This window comes from Rutilus rutilus, assembly GCF_951802725.1.
Source record: "Rutilus rutilus genome assembly, chromosome: 18".
NCBI lineage: Eukaryota > Metazoa > Chordata > Actinopteri > Cypriniformes > Leuciscidae > Rutilus > Rutilus rutilus.
In genome coordinates, this window is record NC_140231.1 from 1,079,832 (window position 1) to 1,104,228 (window position 24,397).

General features: G+C 41.6%; 1 protein-coding gene across 1 annotated transcript in view; it reads right to left on the reverse strand.

The window, feature by feature from the left end:
* Nucleotides 1-24,397, reverse strand: part of larp1 (La ribonucleoprotein 1, translational regulator) — a 42,995-nt gene that overhangs the window by 12,219 nt on the left and 6,379 nt on the right. Inside the window, exons 2-12 of the mRNA XM_084387325.1 lie at nucleotides 23,117-23,178; nucleotides 20,456-20,521; nucleotides 19,508-19,655; nucleotides 18,360-18,494; nucleotides 17,315-17,461; nucleotides 9,915-10,077; nucleotides 7,604-7,748; nucleotides 5,251-5,425; nucleotides 4,434-4,591; nucleotides 2,862-3,230; nucleotides 1,224-1,347 (exon numbers count right to left, since the gene is read on the reverse strand). Of these exons, the coding sequence (XP_084243451.1) occupies nucleotides 1,224-1,347; nucleotides 2,862-3,230; nucleotides 4,434-4,591; nucleotides 5,251-5,425; nucleotides 7,604-7,748; nucleotides 9,915-10,077; nucleotides 17,315-17,461; nucleotides 18,360-18,494; nucleotides 19,508-19,655; nucleotides 20,456-20,521; nucleotides 23,117-23,178 (1,692 nt within the window). The remainder of the gene's footprint in view (nucleotides 1-1,223; nucleotides 1,348-2,861; nucleotides 3,231-4,433; nucleotides 4,592-5,250; nucleotides 5,426-7,603; nucleotides 7,749-9,914; nucleotides 10,078-17,314; nucleotides 17,462-18,359; nucleotides 18,495-19,507; nucleotides 19,656-20,455; nucleotides 20,522-23,116; nucleotides 23,179-24,397) is intronic.

Genomic DNA, 24,397 nt, shown 5'->3' on the forward strand with positions numbered 1-24,397 from the left:
CTTTTGTGTTTATTAAGAGTAAAAGCTTTAAGTTAATAGTCTATTCGTGTCTCAGCTGCGAAGCTAACGTTAAGCTCATCAGCCTCGCTCGGTGCGAGGACATGCACGGTGAAATGATAGTGTCTGACTAATAATAACTTATTATTATAACATATGACAAAAATAATTGTCTAAATTATGTTGCATATTCCTCAACAGTTATTGTGATGATATCACTAGTTGACAACATAGTACTATTTTCGGGAATCATAAGCTATGATAATGCGCAGGTGCACGTGATGCAGCGCTGTCAGAGCCGACAGACTCAAGTGTCAGACTCATTTAAGTGCAAAATAATTAGGTCAAAAACGATTTAATATACTGCAAATAGCCTACTAGTTGTTTATGTTTATTTATAATTCATTTAGGCGGACAACAAGGCTACCAAGTACTGCCCACAGTGCACATCTAATTAATTTAACGTTTTTTTTTTCTAACGTCATTTTTAGTCGATTTTAGTCGATTTTTAGTCGAAAATTTCAGGACTTCAGTCGACCAAGATTTTCTTTGGTTGAGTACAGCCCTAGTCACTGTTCTCGCTGTTGAAGACCTGTGAGATGTTATATTAGGAGGCTAATAACTATTATTAATATACATATGCACTAGGGATGCATGATGTATCTGCATCGGCCAATATATGTTTATTTTTAATATAATAAATAAATAATGGATTATTTCCTTCAGCTGAGCAGGTGTGATGGCTTTAAATTGCTTGAAATATGATTGGAATCACTTAAAAAAAAAAAAAAGGAAAATACAGTTCAGTGCACCATGTGTCATATCAGCTACATAAAATAATCATGAGAACATTATAATTGTGTGTTTGGGATGTGGCTTTTGATGGCGAGATCTTTGTTTTTGTAACCAAGCTCTCAAAAATTATATAAAATTCAAGTTTAGATTTATCAGCCAATATATATCGGTTATCGGCTTTCAAATATGAAGAATTATCATAATAGACCAAAATGTTGATATTGGAGCGTCACTAGTATGCACATACTGTTCGATGCGGATGTTGAGCTTATAATGTTGTGTGTCAATTTACAACCGGTTATACTGCCCATAAATTAGACGTTATTTGAATGTTTTAGACACGTAACTGTTAGAAACGTTGGGATGTAAATTAATGAACTCATTTTTTTAACCCGTGAGGAACCACAGTCCCGGTGCAGTAACACACTCACTCTGCTGGGGTCTCGGCGGGCCCGGGGGAACCTCCTGGTGGGGGTCGATGGGCGGCTCCGGGGTCAGACAGTCAAACTCCTCTCTGCTGATCAGGTGCACTTTCTTGAAGTTCTCCACTTCTTGCTGTTGCGAAAACAGACAAGAGTTACAACAACATGCCGTCGAAACACAACAGCCAGAACACACACACACACAGTCATCCTCACTCCATATAATCCAGCAGGACAACGACAAGCCAAACAGTAATGCTACTTACTGACAACAGCAACACATGAGGATACACAACATCTCGCTCGTACCTGTGCGCCGAAAAGAGCCATGAACCCCCGAGCTGCTAGTCAAACAGCAGTAAACTGAACAAGCTAACACTATCTGGCTTTTCTAGCGGCTCTGCTGGCCTTCCAGGACTCGCACGTGAGCGGCACAAAGAGCACAGCACAAAAGACCACAACAAACACTCTGGTGGAAGACCATTCTGTCCGGCCGGGTCCAGAAACACAGCGCTAAAGCACACACTCTCTGCGCACACGAGAAGAAAAGCAGCACTGGAGAATGGACACACACCCAGAATCTGACAGAATTAAACTCATCTCATGACAGTCGACACAATGAACACACACACACACCACCTCAGATCAGCTGTCACCGCTCATAACACATCAATGCACACATTTCTGCCACGTCACATGACCCTTCACTACTGATAAAAAGTCCCCCTGTGGTGTAAATCCAGCTGTTAATGTTTGTGTCTATGTGGTGTTATTAATCTGCTTTAAGACAAAGCATGTGTAAGTTCATAAGTCGACACCATTGCTGAGTATTTCCTCCTTAAAACTGCAGTGAACCAAAGACAGTCTCAGAAACACGCTTTGAAATCGCTGGTGTTTCTGACGTCACAAACTACCTTGTAACCAATCAGATCAACGTGTGATCGTCAACCAGTGGATCTCTGAGCTGAGTGAGTGAGTGGAGGCGGGGCTCATCTGCATATTCATAGAACCGCGTATACTAAATGAGGCAAGGGTGTCGAGTTACAGTCAAGATATGTTAAGGCACGAAGACATTAAGGAAAAAACATTTAAATATGTAATTTTAGTGATCAAAGATGAGTTTTAAGTGATCAAACGTATTGACTACAGGGAGACTTTAAGATATATCAATGTTGTGGATGAAAACACTGAAGGAACGCCTTTAACTTTAACAGTTTAACTCTTCGCCAAGCCGCCTAAAACGCTTTAAAGTCTCCATGAAATCAAAACTGACAATTCTATTTATGGATTGTTTTAATAGTCTTGATTCTTAAATCAGAATAACTTCTTGCAGCATCTCTTCTCTTCTCTGATGACGAGGGCGGGGCTATAACCTGTCACTCACATGAGATCAGCCAATAGCAAACCACAACCATCCAATCATTTCCCCACGGACACACTCAAGCCCCGCCCACATGTGTTCTTGCTCCAGAAGTGTTTCACTCGCATATACAACACAATAGAGGAGAAGAGACCAGCGAAACTCCCCTTTATGACGAGTTTAAAGTGCACTACAGTAGGACATCATCCTCCTTTCTCTCTATTACTGATTTTGATCATTTGGAAATGCTCAAACATGCCAAAACACAAGATAAATAACCAGCTCACCTTGATCATGGCATACTCGGGCTCGTACGTGTCGTCCCAGAGGTCCTGCTCGTAGTAGTACAGCCCGTCGTTGATGACCTTCACGAGCTCGCTGCTCAGCTTGGACCTGGAGGTGTGGTTCCCCGTGCGGTCTCCCCCTGGGTGCTTGCGCAGGTACGGCGGCGTCTGAGTCACGATCAGGATCTTGTTGACGTCTCGATCATCGATTTCACAGTCCGAATCCTCATCCGACCAGTCGGTGAAAGTGTTGCGCCGGCCGTCGATCTGCTCCATCTCCTCGTCGAACATGAAGTCCAGCTCCTCGGGCTCGTCCTGCTCCTCGCCTGACGCCGGGCCGGTCTGAGCGGGCGAACGCACCACATCTGCTTTCTGCAAGACAGCCGAGCGCCACCAGAGGGTTAGTGATGCTGCAGGCACCAACAGACAGCTATAGAGGCTAAAAACACACAAGATGCATCTAAAACGGGAAAGAGCTTTGAGATTGACTGAACAACTAGATTTGACAAGAAATCTGAGGTATGTGCAGAGTCGCTGTGATTCACAGAAACAACTGGATCCAGGCATTTGTGTGTCAATATTCAAGGTAAAATCATACCTTATATATTGTATTGACAACTCAATTAAATATTTACCATCGTATATTCTGCATAATTTGATGTTTTTAAATAAACACTGACAAAAGACTACACAGGTTTTAGGGCTGGACGATATGATGATATATATAGATATATATATATATATATATATATATATATATATATATATATATATATATATATAACACTGATATTAGCGATCACATGGATTTAGACCTATATTGTATTTATATAAAGTGTTCACAGGCAAACTTGCTTTATGTATTTCCCTTGTGTTGAAATCAGGCTCATATTAATGTCAGAAAATACGATTCCTGCTGCATGTCAATATCCCTGATCACTGGATCTCTGGTAAGATGTGAGGAACACTATATCCAGTCCAAACTTTAAACTGATAATCGTTGTTAAACTATTAAAGCTCAACTACATCTACGGTATGTCATGGTTTTGCATCAACTCAACATACGGAGAGTTGTTGCTACAAATAAATCAAATTTCTCATCTGTCCCTTTGATTGTGGCGGGACAAACGACCCAGTGTTCAGGAGGGCCGAACATGATCAATCCCTTCATTCTGAGGTGTGGATTCAACAGTTGAAATCGATTCAATCCAGGGAAATCGACTCCTCTTCAAGAGCCTTTTCCAGTTCAACAGAGCTAATCATTAAGGGGATCTTTTACGCCCCCTTCACCAGATGTAATAAATCTACGGTGTCCCCAGAATGTGTCTGAAATTTCAGCTCAAAATACCCACAGATCACGTCAGATTTGTTCAGAAGAGGGCGGAGTCTTTACACGAGCTTCGGATACTCCGGCCATAACAAAACAGGCCAATCTCACTCATCCAAGATCTCATAAATAATCTTCCAACTTCTTCCAATCAAAAAAATAACCGATGGATGACGTGGAGATGGAGAGTAAATGAGGAAATGTTATTTCTGAAGTGAACTAGTCCTTCATAAACCTGCTGCTCCTACCTTGGGTCGAGCGGGTGACGGCCTCGGCCTCTTCTTGACCTCGATCCACGACTCCGAGTCCAGATCCGGCAGACTGGCGGACAGGCCCTTGGGCATCAGCTTCAGGTTGCTGACGTCATCAGTCTTGTGGTGCTGGGGTGTGGAGGATCTCGGGGAACCTGTCGGGGTCAAAGGTCAGTCAGGGGTGTGTGTCCCGTACAGCGCTGTAACTCGTGCTTCACTATCACGACGCATCAGTGAAGAATCCACTAGCTAGTCTCGACTGTTTCCTGAAACCGCATTGTCACAAATTGGTCGTTCAACCACGCTGGTTAATGATGTCACACAGGTGGAGGAGTATTAACTACTAATGAATCTGTTTGAGACTGAATTAATGCGAGATGTTTTGCTATAAATTACTGGCATCTGAGGACTATTGCTCATGTTTCTCAGTTATTTTGCTTTATTTCCAGATTCAATCATAGACTCGTTCTCACACACTAGAGCTCGTTCACACACACACACACACACACACTCTTCAACAACTACACTTTAAATCTCTTGACAAGCTAAAAGACGTAAATTACATTTGCATGTATTGTAAATTAAAGACACAGGTTGCACTGAATGTCAGCTTGATTATTTTGCTCAAGATCAGGATTTGAGTCCACATGTCATGAACACTAGAAACTCTTCTTCTAACCACAGCTCGAGATCTGTCGTTACACACACACACACACACACACAACTCTGAGATGCTGTTTGTGAATGTTCGTTGGCTAAAGCTGCTTTCGGGAAACACACCGCAGAACGGCCCTCACGTCGAGTCAGCGCTCACCTGTGTTTTTGTTCACAACGTTCCTGGGAACAAACTCCGGGCAGTTGATGAACTGGGAGAAGTCTGTCTGCGACTGGTCAGGCAGAGCGAGGCCCGGCAGGGGCCATTTCTCCGGCTCCTCCTTGCAGCGGATTTTCATATCCGTGATATCCACTATTTTACTGTCCTTCAGGGCCTGAGAGAAGAGCAGACATCAGTTACAGACACGGTAGATCTTACAGCAGCAGTGTGTGTGTGTGTGTGTGTGTGTGTGTGTGTGTGTGTGTGTGTGTGTGTGTGTGTGTGTGTGTGTGTGTGTGTGTGTGTGAGAAACACACCCAGTATGAGGCTGACGTCTGTGGTGAGCGCCTGTACGCGGTGGAAGCTGGCGATCAGGTGTGTGTGTGTGTGTGTGTGTGTGTGTGTGTGTGTGTGTGAGAAACACACCTCCAGTATGAGGCTGACGTCTGTGGTGAGAGCCTGCACGCGGTGGAAGCTGGCGATCGTGTGTGTGTGTGTGTGTGTGTGTGTGTGTGTGTGTATGAGAGACACACCTCCAGTATGAGGCTGACGTCTGTGGTGAGAGCCTGCACGCGGTGGAAGCTGGCGATCGTGTGTGTGTGTGTGTGTGTGTGTGTGTGTGTGTGTGTATGAGAGACACACCTCCAGTATGAGGCTGACGTCTGTGGTGAGCGCCTGCACGCGGTGGAAGCTGGCGATCAGGTGTGTGTGTGTGTGTGTGTGTGTGTGTGTGTGTGTGTGAGACACACCTCCAGTATGAGGCTGACGTCTGTGGTGAGCGCCTGCACACGGTGGAAGCTGGCGATCGTGTGTGTGTGTGTGTGTGTGTGTGTGTGTGTGTGTGTGTGTGTGTGTATGAGAGACACACCTCCAGTATGAGGCTGACGTCTGTGGTGAGCGCCTGCACGCGGTGGAAGCTGGCGATCAGGTGTGTGTGTGTGTGTGTGTGTGTGTGTGTGTGTGTGTGTGTGTGTGTGTGTGTGTGTGTGTGTGTGTGTGAGAAACACACCTCCAGTATGAGGCTGACGTCTGTGGTGAGCGCCTGTACGCGGTGGAAGCTGGCGATCAGGTGTGTGTGTGTGTGTGTGTGTGTGTGTGTGTGTGTGTGTGTGTGTGTGTGTGTGTGTGTGTGTGTGTGAGAAACACACCTCCAGTATGAGGCTGACGTCTGTGGTGAGAGCCTGCACGCGGTGGAAGCTGGCGATCGTGTGTGTGTGTGTGTGTGTGTGTGTGTGTGTGTGTGTATATGAGAGACACACCTCCAGTATGAGGCTGACGTCTGTGGTGAGCGCCTGCACGCGGTGGAAGCTGGCGATCGTGTGTGTGTGTGTGTGTGTGTGTGTGTGTGTGTGTGTATATGAGAAACACACCTCCAGTATGAGGCTGACGTCTGTGGTGAGAGCCTGCACGCGGTGGAAGCTGGCGATCGTGTGTGTGTGTGTGTGTGTGTGTGTGTGTGTGTGTGTATATGAGAAACACACCTCCAGTATGAGGCTGACGTCTGTGGTGAGAGCCTGCACGCGGTGGAAGCTGGCGATCGTGTGTGTGTGTGTGTGTGTGTGTGTGTGTGTGTGTGTATATGAGAGACACACCTCCAGTATGAGGCTGACGTCTGTGGTGAGCGCCTGCACGCGGTGGAAGCTGGCGATCGTGTGTGTGTGTGTGTGTGTGTGTGTGTGTGTGTGTATGAGAGACACACCTCCAGTATGAGGCTGACGTCTGTGGTGAGAGCCTGCACGCGGTGGAAGCTGGCGATCGTGTGTGTGTGTGTGTGTGTGTGTGTGTGTGTGTGTATGAGAGACACACCTCCAGTATGAGGCTGACGTCTGTGGTGAGCGCCTGCACGCGGTGGAAGCTGGCGATCAGGTGTGTGTGTGTGTGTGTGTGTGTGTGTGTGTGTGTGTGAGACACACCTCCAGTATGAGGCTGACGTCTGTGGTGAGAGCCTGCACGCGGTGGAAGCTGGCGATCGTGTGTGTGTGTGTGTGTGTGTGTGTGTGTGTGTGTATGAGAGACACACCTCCAGTATGAGGCTGACGTCTGTGGTGAGCGCCTGCACGCGGTGGAAGCTGGCGATCAGGTGTGTGTGTGTGTGTGTGTGTGTGTGTGTGTGTGTGTGAGACACACCTCCAGTATGAGGCTGACGTCTGTGGTGAGCGCCTGCACGCGGTGGAAGCTGGCGATCGTGTGTGTGTGTGTGTGTGTGTGTGTGTGTGTGACACACCTCCAGTATGAGGCTGACGTCTGTGGTGAGCGCCTGCACGCGGTGGAAGCTGGCGATCAGGTGTGTGTGTGTGTGTGTGTGTGTGTGTGTGTGTGTGTGTGTGTGTGTGTGTGTGTGTGTGTGACACACCTCCAGTATGAGGCTGACGTCTGTGGTGAGCGCCTGCACACGGTGGAAGCTGGCGATCAGAGACACCGGAAGGAAGCCCTCCTCATCCATCTTCCTGCGCAGGAAGAAGTCCCTCTCCAGATTGTCGCTGCTGAAGTAATATTCACTGTGGAAACACACACAACACCTCAGCACCAGTGAGAAGCACACGCACACAGCCTAGCGCAGGAGTCGGCAACCTAAGGCACGCGTGCCAGAGGGTTAATCGCTGGCACGCAAGCAAATGCGAGAGAAGTGTATGTATTTCATTCAGATATAGTAGTCTACCTGCACACAGATCTACATTTTGATGTAATAATTCCTCATAGTGAAAAAAAAGCTTATTTATTAAGTTAGGAGTAGAGATGCACCGATTGATCCGCTGGTGACCGAAATTGGCCGTTTTTTACGTGATCGGCCATAACCGGCGACCGGCCGGTCAGTCTGACATATGCCGATTTTATGCCGGTCAAATGCACTCGGGCTCCCCATGATTAACATCACGCAACATCAGCATCACACGTGCACACGGAACGCACATGTAGGAAACCTCGTGAATTACGGCCGTTTCACGCATATTTTTTCCGCCGTGCATGTTAATCAGTGAGTGCATTCACACCGGGAGCAGGAGCGGCGCGTGAGCAGCAGAGAAGCGCGGGTTTCACCGCCGAGTCTATTTTGTCTGCGCTGCTCACGCTCAATTAAAGTGAAAGCACACTTTTGATGGACAAAATAAATATGATTTCAAACAAAAGTGCCCAAAATGCACAGAATGTGCATGTCTAGTGTGTTTTAACAAGAACTGGAGTAGGTTATGTCAGAAAAGACTCAAAAATATTTATATAAAATTTACCCATTTAAACTTGTTTTTATTATTCAGTCTGGGTAAAAGGATATGATATTTTATAAAAAAAAAATATATAGAAAATAAATATTTGTGTGTGCTGTAAAGTGGTTAGAAAAAATGAAATCGGTATCGGCAGGTCAAACTCAGTGGGAAATCGGAATCGGCCTAGAAAATTGTAATCGGTGCATCTCTAGTTAGGAGTTATAAATACTATTAAATTGTCTATCTAAATCAAACAAATTTCAAGAGAAATATTTAAATTTCTGTACTATTTCTGTGTAAGCTATTATGAAAATGTAAAATGTTTGTGTATTTATATGAGTGTGTGTGTGTGTGTGTATATATATAGGCTATGTGTGTGTTGTGGCACAGTGATGAACTTGGAAACCTAAAAATGGCACTTTATAACAAAAAGGTTGCCTAGCGGAACTGAACCGACTGCTTCTATAATGCTGGTCAGAGCAGTGTAAAAACATGCATTAAAAACAACTTTTACAAAAGTTGCAAAAGTCTGCAAATGTTATAATAAAGGTGTAATCTATTAAACACAATTAAAAATAAATATATCATCTAATACCACTAAATATGAAGTGCCTCTATAATGCGTGTTATTTTATTAAATCCGACCGATAAGAGACTTAACTCTTTTTTATTATACAAATGTGTCATTAAATGTCTATACACACATTTATAAAAATGTATCCGGTAAAAATCATATTTAGACACTGGTCCAGGGGTTCAGGGGTCCAGGAGATCATCGATCATCGATCATGACCTAATCGCTCAGTCATAATTCCTGTCAATTAGTGTGTGTCCATGTGGTTTCCCACAGCTCACACAGACGAGTGCGGACACAAACATTAGGCCAGATTCGTTCGAGAACGCGGATTCGTCCACTAATGGAACCAAGTCTTTATGAGGGAGTCGTTGAATCATTCACTCAATACAACTTATAAATATATTGTAAATAGACTGCAGCAATTAACATTTTGTCAGAACCTCTAGTAAATGACATGTTATTTTGTGTAGTTGTCCATCCTGAACCGTGATCTCTATTTTAAACAATATAACCGTGATCCTCACTGTATCCAGAGTCGTGCAGCTCTATTACATCACTAATTACTAGCGCTGGGCAACGATTCAATCACATCCAAGATTAAAAAAAATATATATATATATATAAAAATACACACGTACACATTTAAGAAAAAAGTTGAAGTACTGAAGTATTCTCACACACACACACACACACACACACACACACACACACACACACTGCATGTCTCTAGCTGGCTTCCTCATCGAGCTGTGGAGTTATCCTGGCACAGTACAGATGATGAATACTGTCGGCTCTCTGACACTGCCTTTGAGCCGTCATATGCATAAGCGCAGATGTACATCTATTCCTCAGGGAACGTGTGGCTCTCGCCGGACGGTGTTACTCACATCTGCCTCTTGATGTAGTCCTTGAGCAGGTCATGGTCCACTGCGTACAGGTCATTACTGCTCAGGTTGTCATAATAGTACGTCACGGTGCTGTTGAACTTCTGACCACAGGCTCCATCCTTTCCATCAAAGCCTTTATAGCCGTAGTAGTAGTCATAATGACCTGAGGAGACAACAACAGGACAATCAAGCAGGAACACACGATTACAGTGCCCTCATTACGCTTCGAGAAGTGACCCCCCATGTAGTGTGTAATGGAGCTGATTGTGAATGTAGAAGGTCTGTAAAGTTGCAGATAAGTGAAGTCTGTCTCCCAAAGAAAGAAGCGATTCTGAACCGCCTGAAACGAGTCGTCAGTCTCACTTCCTGCATATGTAGGTTTGTGACTAATTTGCAAAAATCCAGTTTATGGTCTGATTGGCTGAGCAGCGTCTCTTAGCCCCGCCCTCAAACACTAGAGTATCTGAGACTGGAAGAGTTTGGTTCGCGTTCATGTCGAGAAGACGCTGAAACCCACGCCATCGTTACTGTTCGTATCTCTGTGATCAAGAGCTGAGGTTCAGATATGATAATGAGCGTTTGCTTTCTGACCAATTAGAGCAGAGCAGCTCTCAGAGAGGCGGGGCTTAGAGCCTGAATCCTCGATGGAAGCGTTTCAGACGCTGAGAGGAAAGAGCTGATGCTGCAGTGGAGATTATGAGGACGTTAGTGTTTTTGATGTTTGATGAATGTGAGCCTGTTGTAAGGAGACGCCAAAACAACATTAGGAACCTTTAACCTGTTAACCGTTGCCAGTGCGTCGGCGCACTGAAGCGGTTTTATTTATATATAGTTCAAAGTTACTATCAGATTTAATGTTATACCTTGACAAACTATACATCATTAAAAAGATATAAGACTCAAGTTTCAGAATTTGACCACTATTGTATTCTGAGAAACTTATAGCGACAGTTATTTCTTAATTTGTGTCAGGAGTTATGAAATGAAAAAATGAGTCGATACCTTTGATATGAATTATGCGCGTCAGCCGCTTTCATTCATAAAAAACTCCGTGCTGTCGTCATGACAGCGATACACAAAACAACGTCCCTCAGGGCTTTTAGCTCAGAAATTTGCAGATTTGGAGAAATATTGATATATTCTCATAGGTTTACATCAGATTTCTATAGACAGGAATAATATTTATTGAATTTATACCCAAATGCGTCGATGTAATCATTATGAGCGTTTGCATACTCTGTTAATGTGTTTTCAATTCATACCAATAGCCTGAGGGCGCCCTCGCCGCCCTGTGCACAGTATTAGAACATGAAGAAGAGCCATAATCATGTGACAATCCAGGAAGCCTCGAACACACACACAGCTAACAACAGATCGCGCTGTAACTATGGCTGTAACATGCAGATACAGACATTTTGAAGACAATAAACATGTTTGCTATGATATTTGAGTTACCTGTGTTTTTCAATCCATGCCAGGTATTTCCATAATAATAGATTATATTTATAATGTAATGCTAATCTATATAGAATCGTTGTGCAGAACACTATCCAATAGTATATTTTCTGTCTGATTTTTTATCTGAAGCCAAATTAGATCACAGAAAATTATTTAAAATACTCGATTTGCTTTATAAAGTAAGTTTATAAGCACAAACATTGTTTTAATCTCATAAATTCTCGTGTATTGATGGTGTGCTAAGCTAACATGCTAGCTAGCCCTAGGTGCACCTGCCACCTAGAAGTTATATTTTTATTATTTTTTGAATGCTACCTGAAATGTTTATTTATTCAAGAAATGCATTAGATACAGTTTAAAATGTAAGGGTGAACTTTGAGAAAAGAAATTGGTGACTGAAACCATAATGAATAGCCTGTGAATAGCCAGTCGTTAGTAACTATAATGCAGACAAAAGAAATGCATATTTACAGCCATAACCAGGCTGGAGAGGTGTGAATGTGTGCAGGGGGAGATTGAGACTGAATGGGGCTCGTTTGCACCACAAAACAATAAAGAAAATATACTGGATAGATGGTTAGAAGATGGCAATAAACATCAGTAGCATTTTAGCATCAAATCAAAATAAAGTCACATGACATGGTCTTGAAAAACATTTCACTAAATACAGAGTTTTGGACTTATTATCTTAAGATTTTAAACATAAAATGTTTAGACATGTGGCATTAGCTGTAGTGCATTTCTAGATTGCTCCAGTGCCAACTTCAATTTTATTTTCATGAGGATATTTCATAAAAAAATAATTTCTAATAACTTTACAAAACTTTGAAGCTATTTATAAAAATTTTTGTCATTATGACAATAATTAATTCTACATTTACAATAAACTGCCAGGTGTCAGCTTTCAAATGAGATCATACTTGTGCTTTTAGTACAAAGGGTTCATGAACTGTATCTGTTTCAGTTTGGGTATGTCATTTCTTGGGATTTTTCAAAAGTGGGGTTGCAGCTTAACAGGTTAAAATAGCACTATAACAATTTCTTTCATTTCAAATTTTTTCCCATTTACTTATTTCTATTTTAGTAAATATATGTAAGATTAATATAAATGTAACTTCAGCAATTGTTTGCAGGTGTTTTTATATATCAGTCTCCCTGCTCTCAACGATATCAGCGTCGCCCATCAAATAAACCCATACTGGTCGACCCCTAAAATCATAATTAGGGCTGGGAATCGAAAATGGATCCCAATTCTGGAATCGAATACTTGTTTTAAAATTTTAATTTTAATTTTGATTCCTCTTATCGATTCCTTCGTGAGCATTTCAATGACTTTAAACCATTCAAGTGTGAGAGACTGTTTTCATGTGTATCAGTGTATTGGATATGTGCAGCTCTTAAAGGGATAGTTCGCCCAAAAATGATATTTAAGCCATGATTTACTCACCCTCAAGCTGTTCGAGATGTATATGTCAATCTTTTTTCAGACGAACACATTTTCAGTTATTTTAGAAAATGTCTTAGATCTTTCAGTGGTTATAGTGTGAAGCTATGGGGTCCAGCTCGTTGAAGTCCGCAAATGTGCATGCATCCTTCACAAAAGTAATCCATCCGGCTCCAGGGGGAGAAACGAAGGCCTTCTGAGGGTAATCCGTGCGGTTTTGTCGTAAAAATATACATATTTAAAACTTTATAAACGAAAATAACTGGCTTCCGGTCGCGGTCGAAATATGGGCTAAATATCATTTTTGGGCGAACTATCCCTTTAAAGGGACAGTAGCCTAATATTCCTGCTGTCTCTATAATGACACTAATCACACAACAGAACACAGAAAATTCACTCGCTGTTCTTGACTGAATAACTGTAACTATAATTGTAATTAGGGATGGGTATCGAAACCCGGTATTAAACGGGCCCCGGTGCTGAATTATGAAAGACCGCTGGATCGATAAGCTCGGACGTTATCGGTTCTGCTGTCGGTACTGGAGAAATTAAGAAAGTGCACAAGCTATTTATTATTACTATTAAGAAATTATTATCTTGCAAATTTAATCTCACCAGCCACTTCTATATTGAACCATTTGTCTGTGATGCATTTTTGCTAGAGAGAGAAAGTGTGTGTGTGTGTGTGTGTGAGAGAGAGAGAGAGAGAGAGAGAGAGAGAGAGAGAGAGTGTGTGAGTGAGTGAGTGAGTGAGAGAGAGAGAGAGAGAGAGAGAGTGAGTGAGTGAGTGAGTGAGTGAGTGTGAGTGAGTGAGTGTGAGTGAGTGTGTGTGTGTGAGTGAGTGAGTGAGTGAGTGAGTGAGTGAGTGAGAGTGAGTGAGTGAGTGTGTGTGAGTGAGTGAGAGAGTGAGTGAGAGTGAGTGAGTGAGAGTGAGTGAGTGAGTGAGTGAGAGAGAGAGTGAGTGAGAGAGTGAGAGTGAGTGAGTGAGAGAGTGAGAGTGAGTGAGTGAGTGTGAGTGAGTGAGTGAGTGAGTGAGTGAGTGAGTGAGTGAGTGAGTGAGTGAGTGAGTGAGTGAGTGAGTGAGTGAGTGAGAGTGAGTGAGATCTTTCACGTGGAGCCACGGCGAGCACAACACAGCAGCTCTGCTTAATGAGTGACGATGAGGACAGAACTAAACATTCAACCGGTTACACTTTAGATCTTTGATATTAAACTAATTTTGGCTTCCAATGATTATAAAAAAGAAGATATTTGAGGTATAACCATTAAAAACTAAAGCCGCATTCTGACCGCGGCTTCCTTCCCTTCACAGCGGTGCTCTGTCCTTCTCCCTAAAGCCCTAACGTAACGCCAGAATCTGCACGATCGTGATTGCTGTAAACTGTAGTCTATACTGCTGCTAAACTGCGGGACGCGTTTGATAATAAAAGGCTATTAAAAGTACCAAAATCGAGGCACTAGACGCTGTTCCTAATGTGGCGCGCGCTCCGAAACACACCGCAACAAGACAAGCAGCGCATATATATATATTGGGCTTCGTGTGCGCATCTAAACCATCAAATATACACACAAATGTGTCAAAATGGCCGTCTTGGAGATTCACTTAAAACCGTTTATTCACTTAAATACAGTTTATGCCTTAAATGGACGCAAATAGTTGGGAGAAAATATGATGTGTAATAATGATTAGATCTGCATTTGTTCTTAAAGAGGCAGCAGGCTAATAACCCTGCTGACGATTGCTCATTAATGCGAATCAAACAACAAAAGGCAAAGAGAGAATCAGTCGCAGCTCTTGAATGAATAATTTTGGCTTTTATAACTTTAATCTATCTGTGATAAACTATGCAGTGTTATTTTACATCTGACTTTATTAGAGGTCTTTAGCCCATATTACTCCTGAACAGTAACGTCAGACATTACTGAAATTAAAGCACTGGGGATATAATTTATATATTTGTTTTATTGTATACTTGTGTTTGTTTGACCGTGTGTTTGTGCTTTGTGTTTGGTGTCCTGTCTATATAAACACACAAGCCTGACCCTTCTGCATAACATACATGCAGGGGTGATAGTAGAAAAAAATCCTGAGCCTGAACTTTTTTCCCAGGGAGGTAAGCGCCGCGGGCCCCTAAGCCAAGATATATGCCCTGATTAACATAATTGTCAAGTGGGATCCAGGGGTGTGCTCCTCAAGGAGAACATTTTGATAAATAGTCCCTTAAATTATAGAGTCTTGTGACTTTTGTGGATATAAATGGACATCATTCAGACATGAGATGAACAAACCCAATACAAGCCTATATTACAGTAGCAGGTTTCAGTAAGTCAAATTTAAGACCTTTTTAAGACATTTTAAGACCATAAAGATTTAAATTTAAGACCTACGACTCATTGCCCAAAAATATTAAAATCAAAGAATTCATTTTATTTCAATGAATTCAGTCATTGAAAAAGCATTTATTTAATTTACAGATAAAGCAATCACATTAGTAACCTTCCAGACCCAACAACGCGTGTCAGAGAAAAGAACAGAATCAGATATAATTTTTTTTTTTTATAGAAAATTGTACTTTGCATATTATACTGTAAAAAACACATAATTAGTTGATTTCAGTTGATCATAACTAGAGATGAAATGGCATGAACATTTCATTTCATGATTATAGTGACAAAAATGATCACGGTTATCACAGAATCCTGTTCAAAAAGTACTAATACTACACAATGAAATCAATTCACCAAGTTTTATGTCGAAAAACAGCAAATAACAAATAAAGCATCAATATGCACTTTTTGTTTACATAAACATTAAAATAATACCATTAAAAATGATAGCCAGATTTTAAAAGTGTCTTGCAACATGTTATAGCCTACTAACATGTAAGTTACAAGTTCAAAAAGTTTTGACAAAATTTGTTTTTATAAAAAGATACACCTCACATATTTCAGACTTTAAATGATTATTTATAAAAAGAAAGAGTAAAAAAAAAGATAAATTACTGACATTTACAATGCACTTTAGCTTATCTTTTAGGCTATTATTAATAGTAAAATTAGGTCCGATTTTTCCGTGGCGTCTGTCGTTGCTATGCAACCATGCTCTGCACTCTCCACAACGACAAAAAAGTTTTAGTGGCTAATGGATTTCCACCGCCGAAAAACATGGAAAAAAACGAGCGCGTCGCTTCAATTATGAGCGCGCTTATTACCGCTTACTGCGCGCCTACATTTGAATGAACTTGAGCGTGCAAAAGACGCGATATATGAACTATGATATATGATATATGAACAGCCTGTTGGCGAGCTACCTCAAATCAGGCCACGAGCTACTGGAGCTCGCTAGCGATAATTTTTTCGTCAAGTTTGATCCACCTTTATCGACAACTTTGGTGTCTTCCCCTGGCTTCATAAAGTTGCACTCCATGACTTTGGCTATGTTTCGCGCTGCCAGTGTGGGAAACACATTCGTAGTGTATGGGAAACACAAAACAAATTCGCACGTGGAGTGACTGCTGTATCAATCTGATTGGCCAAAACCCAAGACCAGCCCCTGCCTACCCTATTACCGATTGGCTGAAGTTTACTGGTGTGGTTTAGTGAAAGCAAAGCGCCTCTCACGCGAACGGGTTTTTTTTTTTTTTTTTTTTTTTTTTTTTTTTTCGCAGACACGTCTGTACGCCGGAAATCCGGCGTGGCGCCGGAGCGCTATCAGGCCTGTACATGTTTCATTTGTTTTGTTAAAGCATTGCTTTTTCTTGTGATATAGATTTATTTTTTATTTTACATCTCAAAATATAAAGCAATATTAATTATGTTCTAAGTTATTATTTTTTTCCTTTTTTTTAATATAACAAAAAGAACCGATAAGAATACCGTTAAAGTGCCGGATGGATAAGGAGCATCGGTGAGAGTAGTAATACTGTTAAAACCTTAACGATGCACATTCCTGTTCGTAATGTATATTTTATGTATAAAGTACAGTGTTATTTTACATTTGATCACAGTTTCTGAACCTGACAATCTTAAAACACTATTTCAATCGTATCTATGTTGAAACACCTCTGCATCTATGCTCAGTTTATCTATCTGTGGCGATTGCTAATTTCTGCTCATTGTTTTATTTGTTCTTTTTTAATTACTGAGTCTATAATAATGTTTGAAATGTATATTAGTTCGGCTAGCTGTTTCTCCACAGGCAAACGCTGCTTGTGTAAGTGTTCTTCAGCCTGTGGATTTTGTTCATGATATTCAGACACAACTACATGTTTTGCAATAAGACTAAATGCGAATGATATCCAAGGTTTTTTTTTTTGTTTTTTTTTATCTATTGAAATGAGGAATCAATAAGAATCGGAATCATTAAAACCCAAACGGTAATGGCAGAGCGACTCAAGCATTGCTGGTTTAGCGAGTGGTGTAATGTTCTGCGAGCGTGACTTTGAGCCTGGACTCAGTGTTTGCTCAATCAACGGCAGATGAAGGTAGAGTTCATTACCTCGGCCTCTTCCTCGTCCTCTTCCTCGTCCCCGACCCCGGCCTCGGCCCCGGCCACCGGCTCTGTACGGCGCGCCCTCGCTCTTCACACTCGACACCTCGTCATGGTCATCCCTCAACTCCTGATCGTACTTCCCACTGTGCCAATCTGCAAACACACACACACACACATCAAAAGAGCTGTTGGTGTGCCTGCCACTGACACCAGTGACGTCAGGAGTTCTGGTAGTCTGGGAGCAGGGAGTTCGATTATGTAGTGATCATCCCTATGTCCTATTCTCCTATTCTCTGAAGACTGTTTCCCTTTCATCCGCAGCATTTAGGGTACAGTACAACTGGCTGACTGACAGCGGCTCTCCAGAGCTGAAAGTATAGTTTATACTAGTGTGCATCTAGATAGTGGGTGTGCTTATCATACAAGATAAAAGAAGTTTGTAGAAAAACTAAGTTGGCTTGAAAAAGCCAAGCCAAAAAGTTTGAAGTTTGAAGGTTTTCAGTTTGAAAGTTTGTTTAGTAGTTTTAAAAGCCAGACAGATAGATAGATAGACAAATAAAATATTAAATGAGTCTAATGGGCTACTCTGACTGGTTGCTAAGGGGTTGCTATGCAGTTGCTAAGGTATTCTGAGTGGTTACTAGGGTGTTATGTGGTTGTAAAGGTACTTAGGGTGGTTGCTAGAGTGTTGCTATGCGGTTGCTAAGGTACTCAGGGTGGTTGCTATGGTGTTCCTAGGGTATTTTGGGTGGTTGCTAGGGTGTTGCTAAGGTACTGAGGGTGGTTGCTATGTGGTTGGTAGGGTAGTCTGGGTTGTTGCTAAGGTGTTCCTAGGGTATTTTGGGTGGTTGCTAGGGTGTTGCTAAGGTACTGAGGGTGGTTGCTATGCGGTTGCAAAACAATCATATAATGTGAAATTAAATTACTGTGGCCAGGAGGTACACCAGTGAAAGATAAAGGTGTGTTTGATCATGTGTGACGGCTGTTCGTGTCTCACTGCATCAGATGTGGCCAGGAGGTACACCAGTGAGAGCAGAGAGCGAGTGCATACCTCTCAGGTCGTTCCTGCTGCCGGGGGGGATTCGATGAGCGTCAAACTGGCGCGTGTTGTTCCGAGAGGCCGAGCGCTCGCGCGGACCTTCAGACTTCACCTCGATCATTAGAGGAACCCACTTGTGCTTATTTCCTACAACATCATCATCACCATCATTAGTTTGTTTTTTTACACACATTCATTTCATAACACATCTTTAAGGATTAGCTCACTTAAGAAAGAAATTCCTGATAATCTACTCTCCTCCTCATCATCCAAGATGTCCATGTCTTTCTTTCTTCAGTGGAAAAGAAATGCAGGTTTCTGAGGAAAACACTCCAGGATGTTCCTCCATATAGTGTCTTCAATGGGGTCCAACGGGTCGAAGGTCCAGATGTGAGTTTCAGTGCAGCTTTAAAGTCCCGACACGATCCAGCCGAGGAATAAGAGTCTGATCTAGACAAACCAGCCGACATTTATAGCAAAATAAACATTTAGATACTTTTAATCACAAATGTTGGTCTTGCACTAGCTGTGATGCGACACACATTACGCAATCAGGTTCAAAGGTCACGGTAGGCGAAGAACTGACCTAGTGTTTACAAGCGAACGTGCAAAAACTAGCCTAAGTAAAAACATTAACAAACAAATAAATAAATAAATAAATAAATAATTAAAAGGTAAAACAACGATGTTGGACAATTTTGAAGTGAAAATGAGATGAGTTTTTCGCTCTACTCTACATTTCAGAACCGGAACACGCGTGACCTTTCAACCTGATTACGTAATGTGTGGCGCATCGCAGATCTATGAGCATTTGTGATTAAAAGTATCTAAATGTTTATTTTGTTCTAAAATGTCGGCTGGTTTGTCTAGATAAGACTCTTATTCCTCGGCTGGATCGTGTCGAGACTTTGAAGCTGCACTGAAACTCACATCTGGACCTTCGACCCGTTGGACCCCATTGAAGACACTATATGGAGAAACATCCTGGAGTGTTTTCCTCAAAAACCTTAATTTCTTTTCCACTGAAGAAAGAAAGACATGGACATCTCGGATGACGTGGAGGAGAGTAGATTATCAGGAAATGTTAATTCTGAAGTGAGCCGATAAGAGCGTTCACTTCCTCCCTCTCGGGCTCTAGTAAAGGATCTGGCGTTAAACACCTCTCTTTTTGTGTCCGTTCTTCTGCGACTCCTCGTCAGTGTTCTTCTCTTCTCCAGAGTCGTCCGATTTGGCTTTGAGGTTTTCTTTGCTCTCTTCATTCTCCCTCTTTCCCTTGGACTCTCGTTTGACCGCCGACTTCTTCACAACCTGACATGTTCATCAAGAGGAGTAAAAACAATCACATTGGGGCATTTTCACAAACTCGTCTGACTTTACTCTAGATGGGCTCTTTATGAAAAGGAAACCATCTTTATAAAGCCAATTTTAATGATGAATCCCACCTTTCCCCCTAAAGGACAATATTTTGCACGTGTTGTAGCCTAAAACAAGCACTAAGTTCAGGGTTCGCACAAATACTGTAAAATCAAAGGACTTTAAGCACTACTTTTTAGTTTTGTTTTCAAGGACTACAATTAGAGATCTAATTTATCAAACAATATCTTTCTTGATTCTCTTTTAAATTCTACAAAAGGTAAATAGATCATAAAATAAACTATTAAAACTAAATGGTACAAATAAAGTGCAGCAGATGCAATGACTGTGGAAACTTTAACCACTGAAAGGACACTGACAAAGATATCGCTTTCCTCTTTCAAACTGATGTTTTCACCCATGAATATATGATTGAGCTGAAGAATGAAAGCGGTATTACATACTTGATATTTATGAGCAATATCACACTCATAGCCAAGAAAACTGCAGGTTTAATTTTTGTTTTATCAATAAAATTTTACCTAAATTTCCCATATATTGTCTTTCAAGAACTCAAGCCCTTTAAGGACTTCTTCACAAAATTGTCTGTTTTCAAGGGTTTTTCAGGACTTAAACTTCCAAAAGTCAAACTCAAGCACTCTAAGCCCCTTTACGAACCCTGTAACGTCAGGACTGAGCTTTGATCAGGTGTAGATGGAGAACAGCAGAGACCCGGTCTGGTAGCGCGCTCTTACCTGAACCTCCTTGGTGGCGATCTCTCCAGGCGTCGGCCAGTTGTTCGTGTCTCCGAAATCCCCCACCTTTAACGACATGAGCGTTTAGCCCGTTAGACAGCAGCTCACACACACACACCTTACACGCAGCGTAAACACCACAGCAGACTCGCCTCACGCTGACACACTCACAGAGACGAGGACACTACTAACATGCTTATCGCATTAGAGTTCGACTCACTGAGTATCGATCTAATCACATCTATTGGCACAAAATCTCATTTATGTGAGGAGAAGAACACATTTACATCTAAACGTGCATGAATATGAATAATCTGGATTAACTGAATAAACAGTGTTCGGATGAGTCCACTGTTCTGAGTTTTGTGTCATTTTCTCTGCTAATAAAGACCTTGAGCTGATTCTCTACTCTTATTGCTGTCTGAGAAACACACACTGCTTTAACATGCGGTGCGAGACAGGTAGTGGTGCAACGGATCACAGAACACACGGTTCAGATCATTTACGGTTTTTGAGCCACGGATCGTTTTTCGGATCAGCAAAAAAATATTAATAAATATTGTATGTGACGTGACATATACACATATACCTACACAAACAGGGGAGATGTACCTTTGCTTTTCATTTATTACTTAAAGCTCACCTGAAGTACTTCAATACCACAGCAGAAACTACTAGCCTAACTGATAAAGTTCAAACATTATTAATAACAAGTGAACAGTAAAATAAGAAATTACAAGCAGAGATGAATACCAAATAACAAAGTCTAACAGTAGTGTTCATATACAGAAATTAATAATTAAGCCTAAATGTCAAATAACACTATTTGTTCACTTTAGAAATTAAATATAGGTTCATCTTAGTTAAAGCAGTATTGTGTTGTTTTATTAACATTAATGACAGACGACAGTAGGAATATTAGACTGCTGTCCCTTAAAGAGCAAGGAAACGCAAGAAATAGGAATGAAGTCGGTGTTCGAGCACTGTCTGAACGTGCAGACCTGATTTCGCCTCTTCTTACGCGTTTAGATGTGTAAATTGGCAAGACAAAACACGTCCAAATGATAAACTTTCACTCTGTGATGGTTAAACTCAGCAGTTAATCCGTGAATCACGCGTGTCGAACCGTGGGGGTAAGCTGATCCGGACAGACCACGATCACCTGCGATCCGTTGCACCCCTAAAACAGGCCCTGAGGCCCATTCAGACCAAGGATGATGACGATACAGTTGTTGAAATCGCTCTAAATGTACAAGAATAGCAGATTCCACACCACAACTAGCGCCACGTATCGCAGGAATCACTTCCAGAGTCACTTTTTTTCAGCTGAAGAGCGATAAATACATTGACAGCCAATCAGAATCCTTCCAACTTTGAGGAGCTCGTGCATTTAACCTGTTAACCGTTGCCAGTGCGTCGGCGCACTGAAGCGGTGTTTTTATATATATAGTTCAAAGTTACTATCAGATTTAATGTTATACCTTGACAAACTATACATAATTAAAAAGATATAAGACTCAAGTTTCAGTATTTGACCACTATTGTATTCTGAGAAACTTATAGCGACGGTCATTTCTTAATTTGTGTCAGGAGTTATGAAATGAAAAAATGAGTCGATACCTTTAATATGAATTATGCGCGTCAGCCGCTTTCATTCATAAAAAAACTCCCGTGCTGTCGGTCATGACAGCGATACACAAAACAACGTCCCTCAGGGCTTTAGCTCAGAAATGTGCAGATTTGGAGAAATATTGATATATTCTCATAGATTTACATCAGATTTCTATAGACAAGAATAATATTTATTGAATTTATACCCAAATGTGTCGATGTAATCTTTATGAGCGCTTAGATACTCTGATACTGTGTTTTTAATTCATACCAGCAGCCTGAGGGCGCTACATGCACAATAATAGTCCATATATGGAACATGAAGAAGAGCCATGATCATGTGACATTCCAGGACGTTAAAAATAAAGTCATTTGACATGGTCTTGAAAAACATTTACCTAAATCCAGAGTTTTGGACTTATTATCTTCAGATTTTAAACATAGAATGTTTAGACATATGGCTTTAGCTGTAGTGCATTTCTAGATTGCTACAGTGCCAACTTCAATTTTATTTTCATGAGGATGTTTCATAAAAAATAATTTCTAATAACTTTACAAAACTTTGAAGCTATTTATAACAATTTTTTTCATCATGACAATAATTAATTCTACATTTACAATAAACTGCCAGGTGTCAGCTTTCAAATGAGATCATACTTGTGCTTTTAGTACAAAGGGTTCATGAACTGTATGTGTTTCAGTTTGGGTATGTCATTTCTGGGGATTTTTCAAAAGTGGAGTTGCAGCTTAACAGGTTAAAGCGTCAGCCGATAAACTGCAGCGCTTCTGCTATCCAGAGCGCTGTCGTGCGCAGGTGTGTGTGCTGGTATAGTGATCGCTCCAGAGCGCAGGTGTGTGTGCTGGTATAGTGATCGCTCCAGAGCGCTGTCGTGCGCAGGTGTGTGTGCTGGTATAGTGATCGCTCTTGGCCTGAACGGACCTTCAGTCTTTACAAGGCATTTTCTTCAATAAATGTAATGTTGCACACCTGTAACCCAGTGTAGGTCAAACAGTCCTGCTCCTGTAGAGACTCAAGTGAACGCCACTCACCTTTCCTCCGCGCCTCGCTCGCGTGTTCCCCGCCTTCACCACCTTTGTGGGACCAGAATGCTCTAGAGAAGCAAAAGAGCATGACAATTAAAGACAGGTCAAATAAGCTGAATTAAGCACTTATGGCTAGGGCTGGGTATCGTTTAAAAAATTTCGATACCAATACCGATACCGATACCTTGATTTCGATACCGGTTCCTGATCGATACTTTTTTCGATACCAATTTTATGAAATCCATTTTAACAAGATTACATAACACATTACCTCAGAAAAACTTTGGTTTTATTTTTTCAGTTTGACTCATGCTCCTTAGTCAGTGCACAAAGGAACAAAAAAAGCACAAAGGAACAAAATATTCCTTATACATATACATAAGGTACAAAATATTTTTTTTTATAAAGAGCTCATGCTCACCAAAGCTGAATTTATTTCATCAAAAATACAGTAAAACTTGTAATATTGTGGAATAGTATTACAATTTAAAATCTTATTTGAATATATTTCAAAATGTAATTTATTCCTGTGTTGTCAAAGCTGAAATATGAAAACAGTTTTTGGAAGGTCATTTTTGATCACTTTAATGCATGCTTACTGAAAAAAAAATCTGACCAACACGTTTTTGAACGGCAGTGTACATTCAGTAGGTCATTATTGCAATATAAACACAGTCAGAGTGATCAACAAGGTATCTCTTCATTTACCAGTCGAAGACGCAGCAACTTTCTGCTCTTATGTTTACTCCGTGCACTGTCAAGGGCTTCATCATATCTGTCGCGGTACCGTCTTTGCAGCCATTATTTTACCACAAATACTGCATCGCACGCTGTTGGCATCGAGCCTGGAGAAATGTAGCCACACTTTTGATCGACTTTTCCACATCTTTAGGGTATTGTGAGTGTGTGTGCTTGCGTGTCATTGAGTATGTGCGCGATTTTGTGTGTCTGTGCTCGCGTCCATAGGCTCGCGTCTCATGAGAATGTGCGTGGACAGTTTGTGTGCGCGCGCGCGTCTCATAAGAGTATGTGCGGAGAGTTCCGCGCGTCTCGTGTGTGTAGAGTTTGCGTGTATGTGCGTGAGCGAATTTAGGCGTGTCGTTGTGCATTTCATATGTATTTGTTTGAGCACTGACGTTGACGAGTTAACCCCTTAGGTATCGAAATCTGGTACCGAAAAACAAGTCATTTTTCGATACTCGATAGTATCGAGGCAATTCGGTCGGTACCTAAAAAGTATCGAACTCGGTACCCAGCCCTACTTATGGCAACCTTATTATTCTAGAA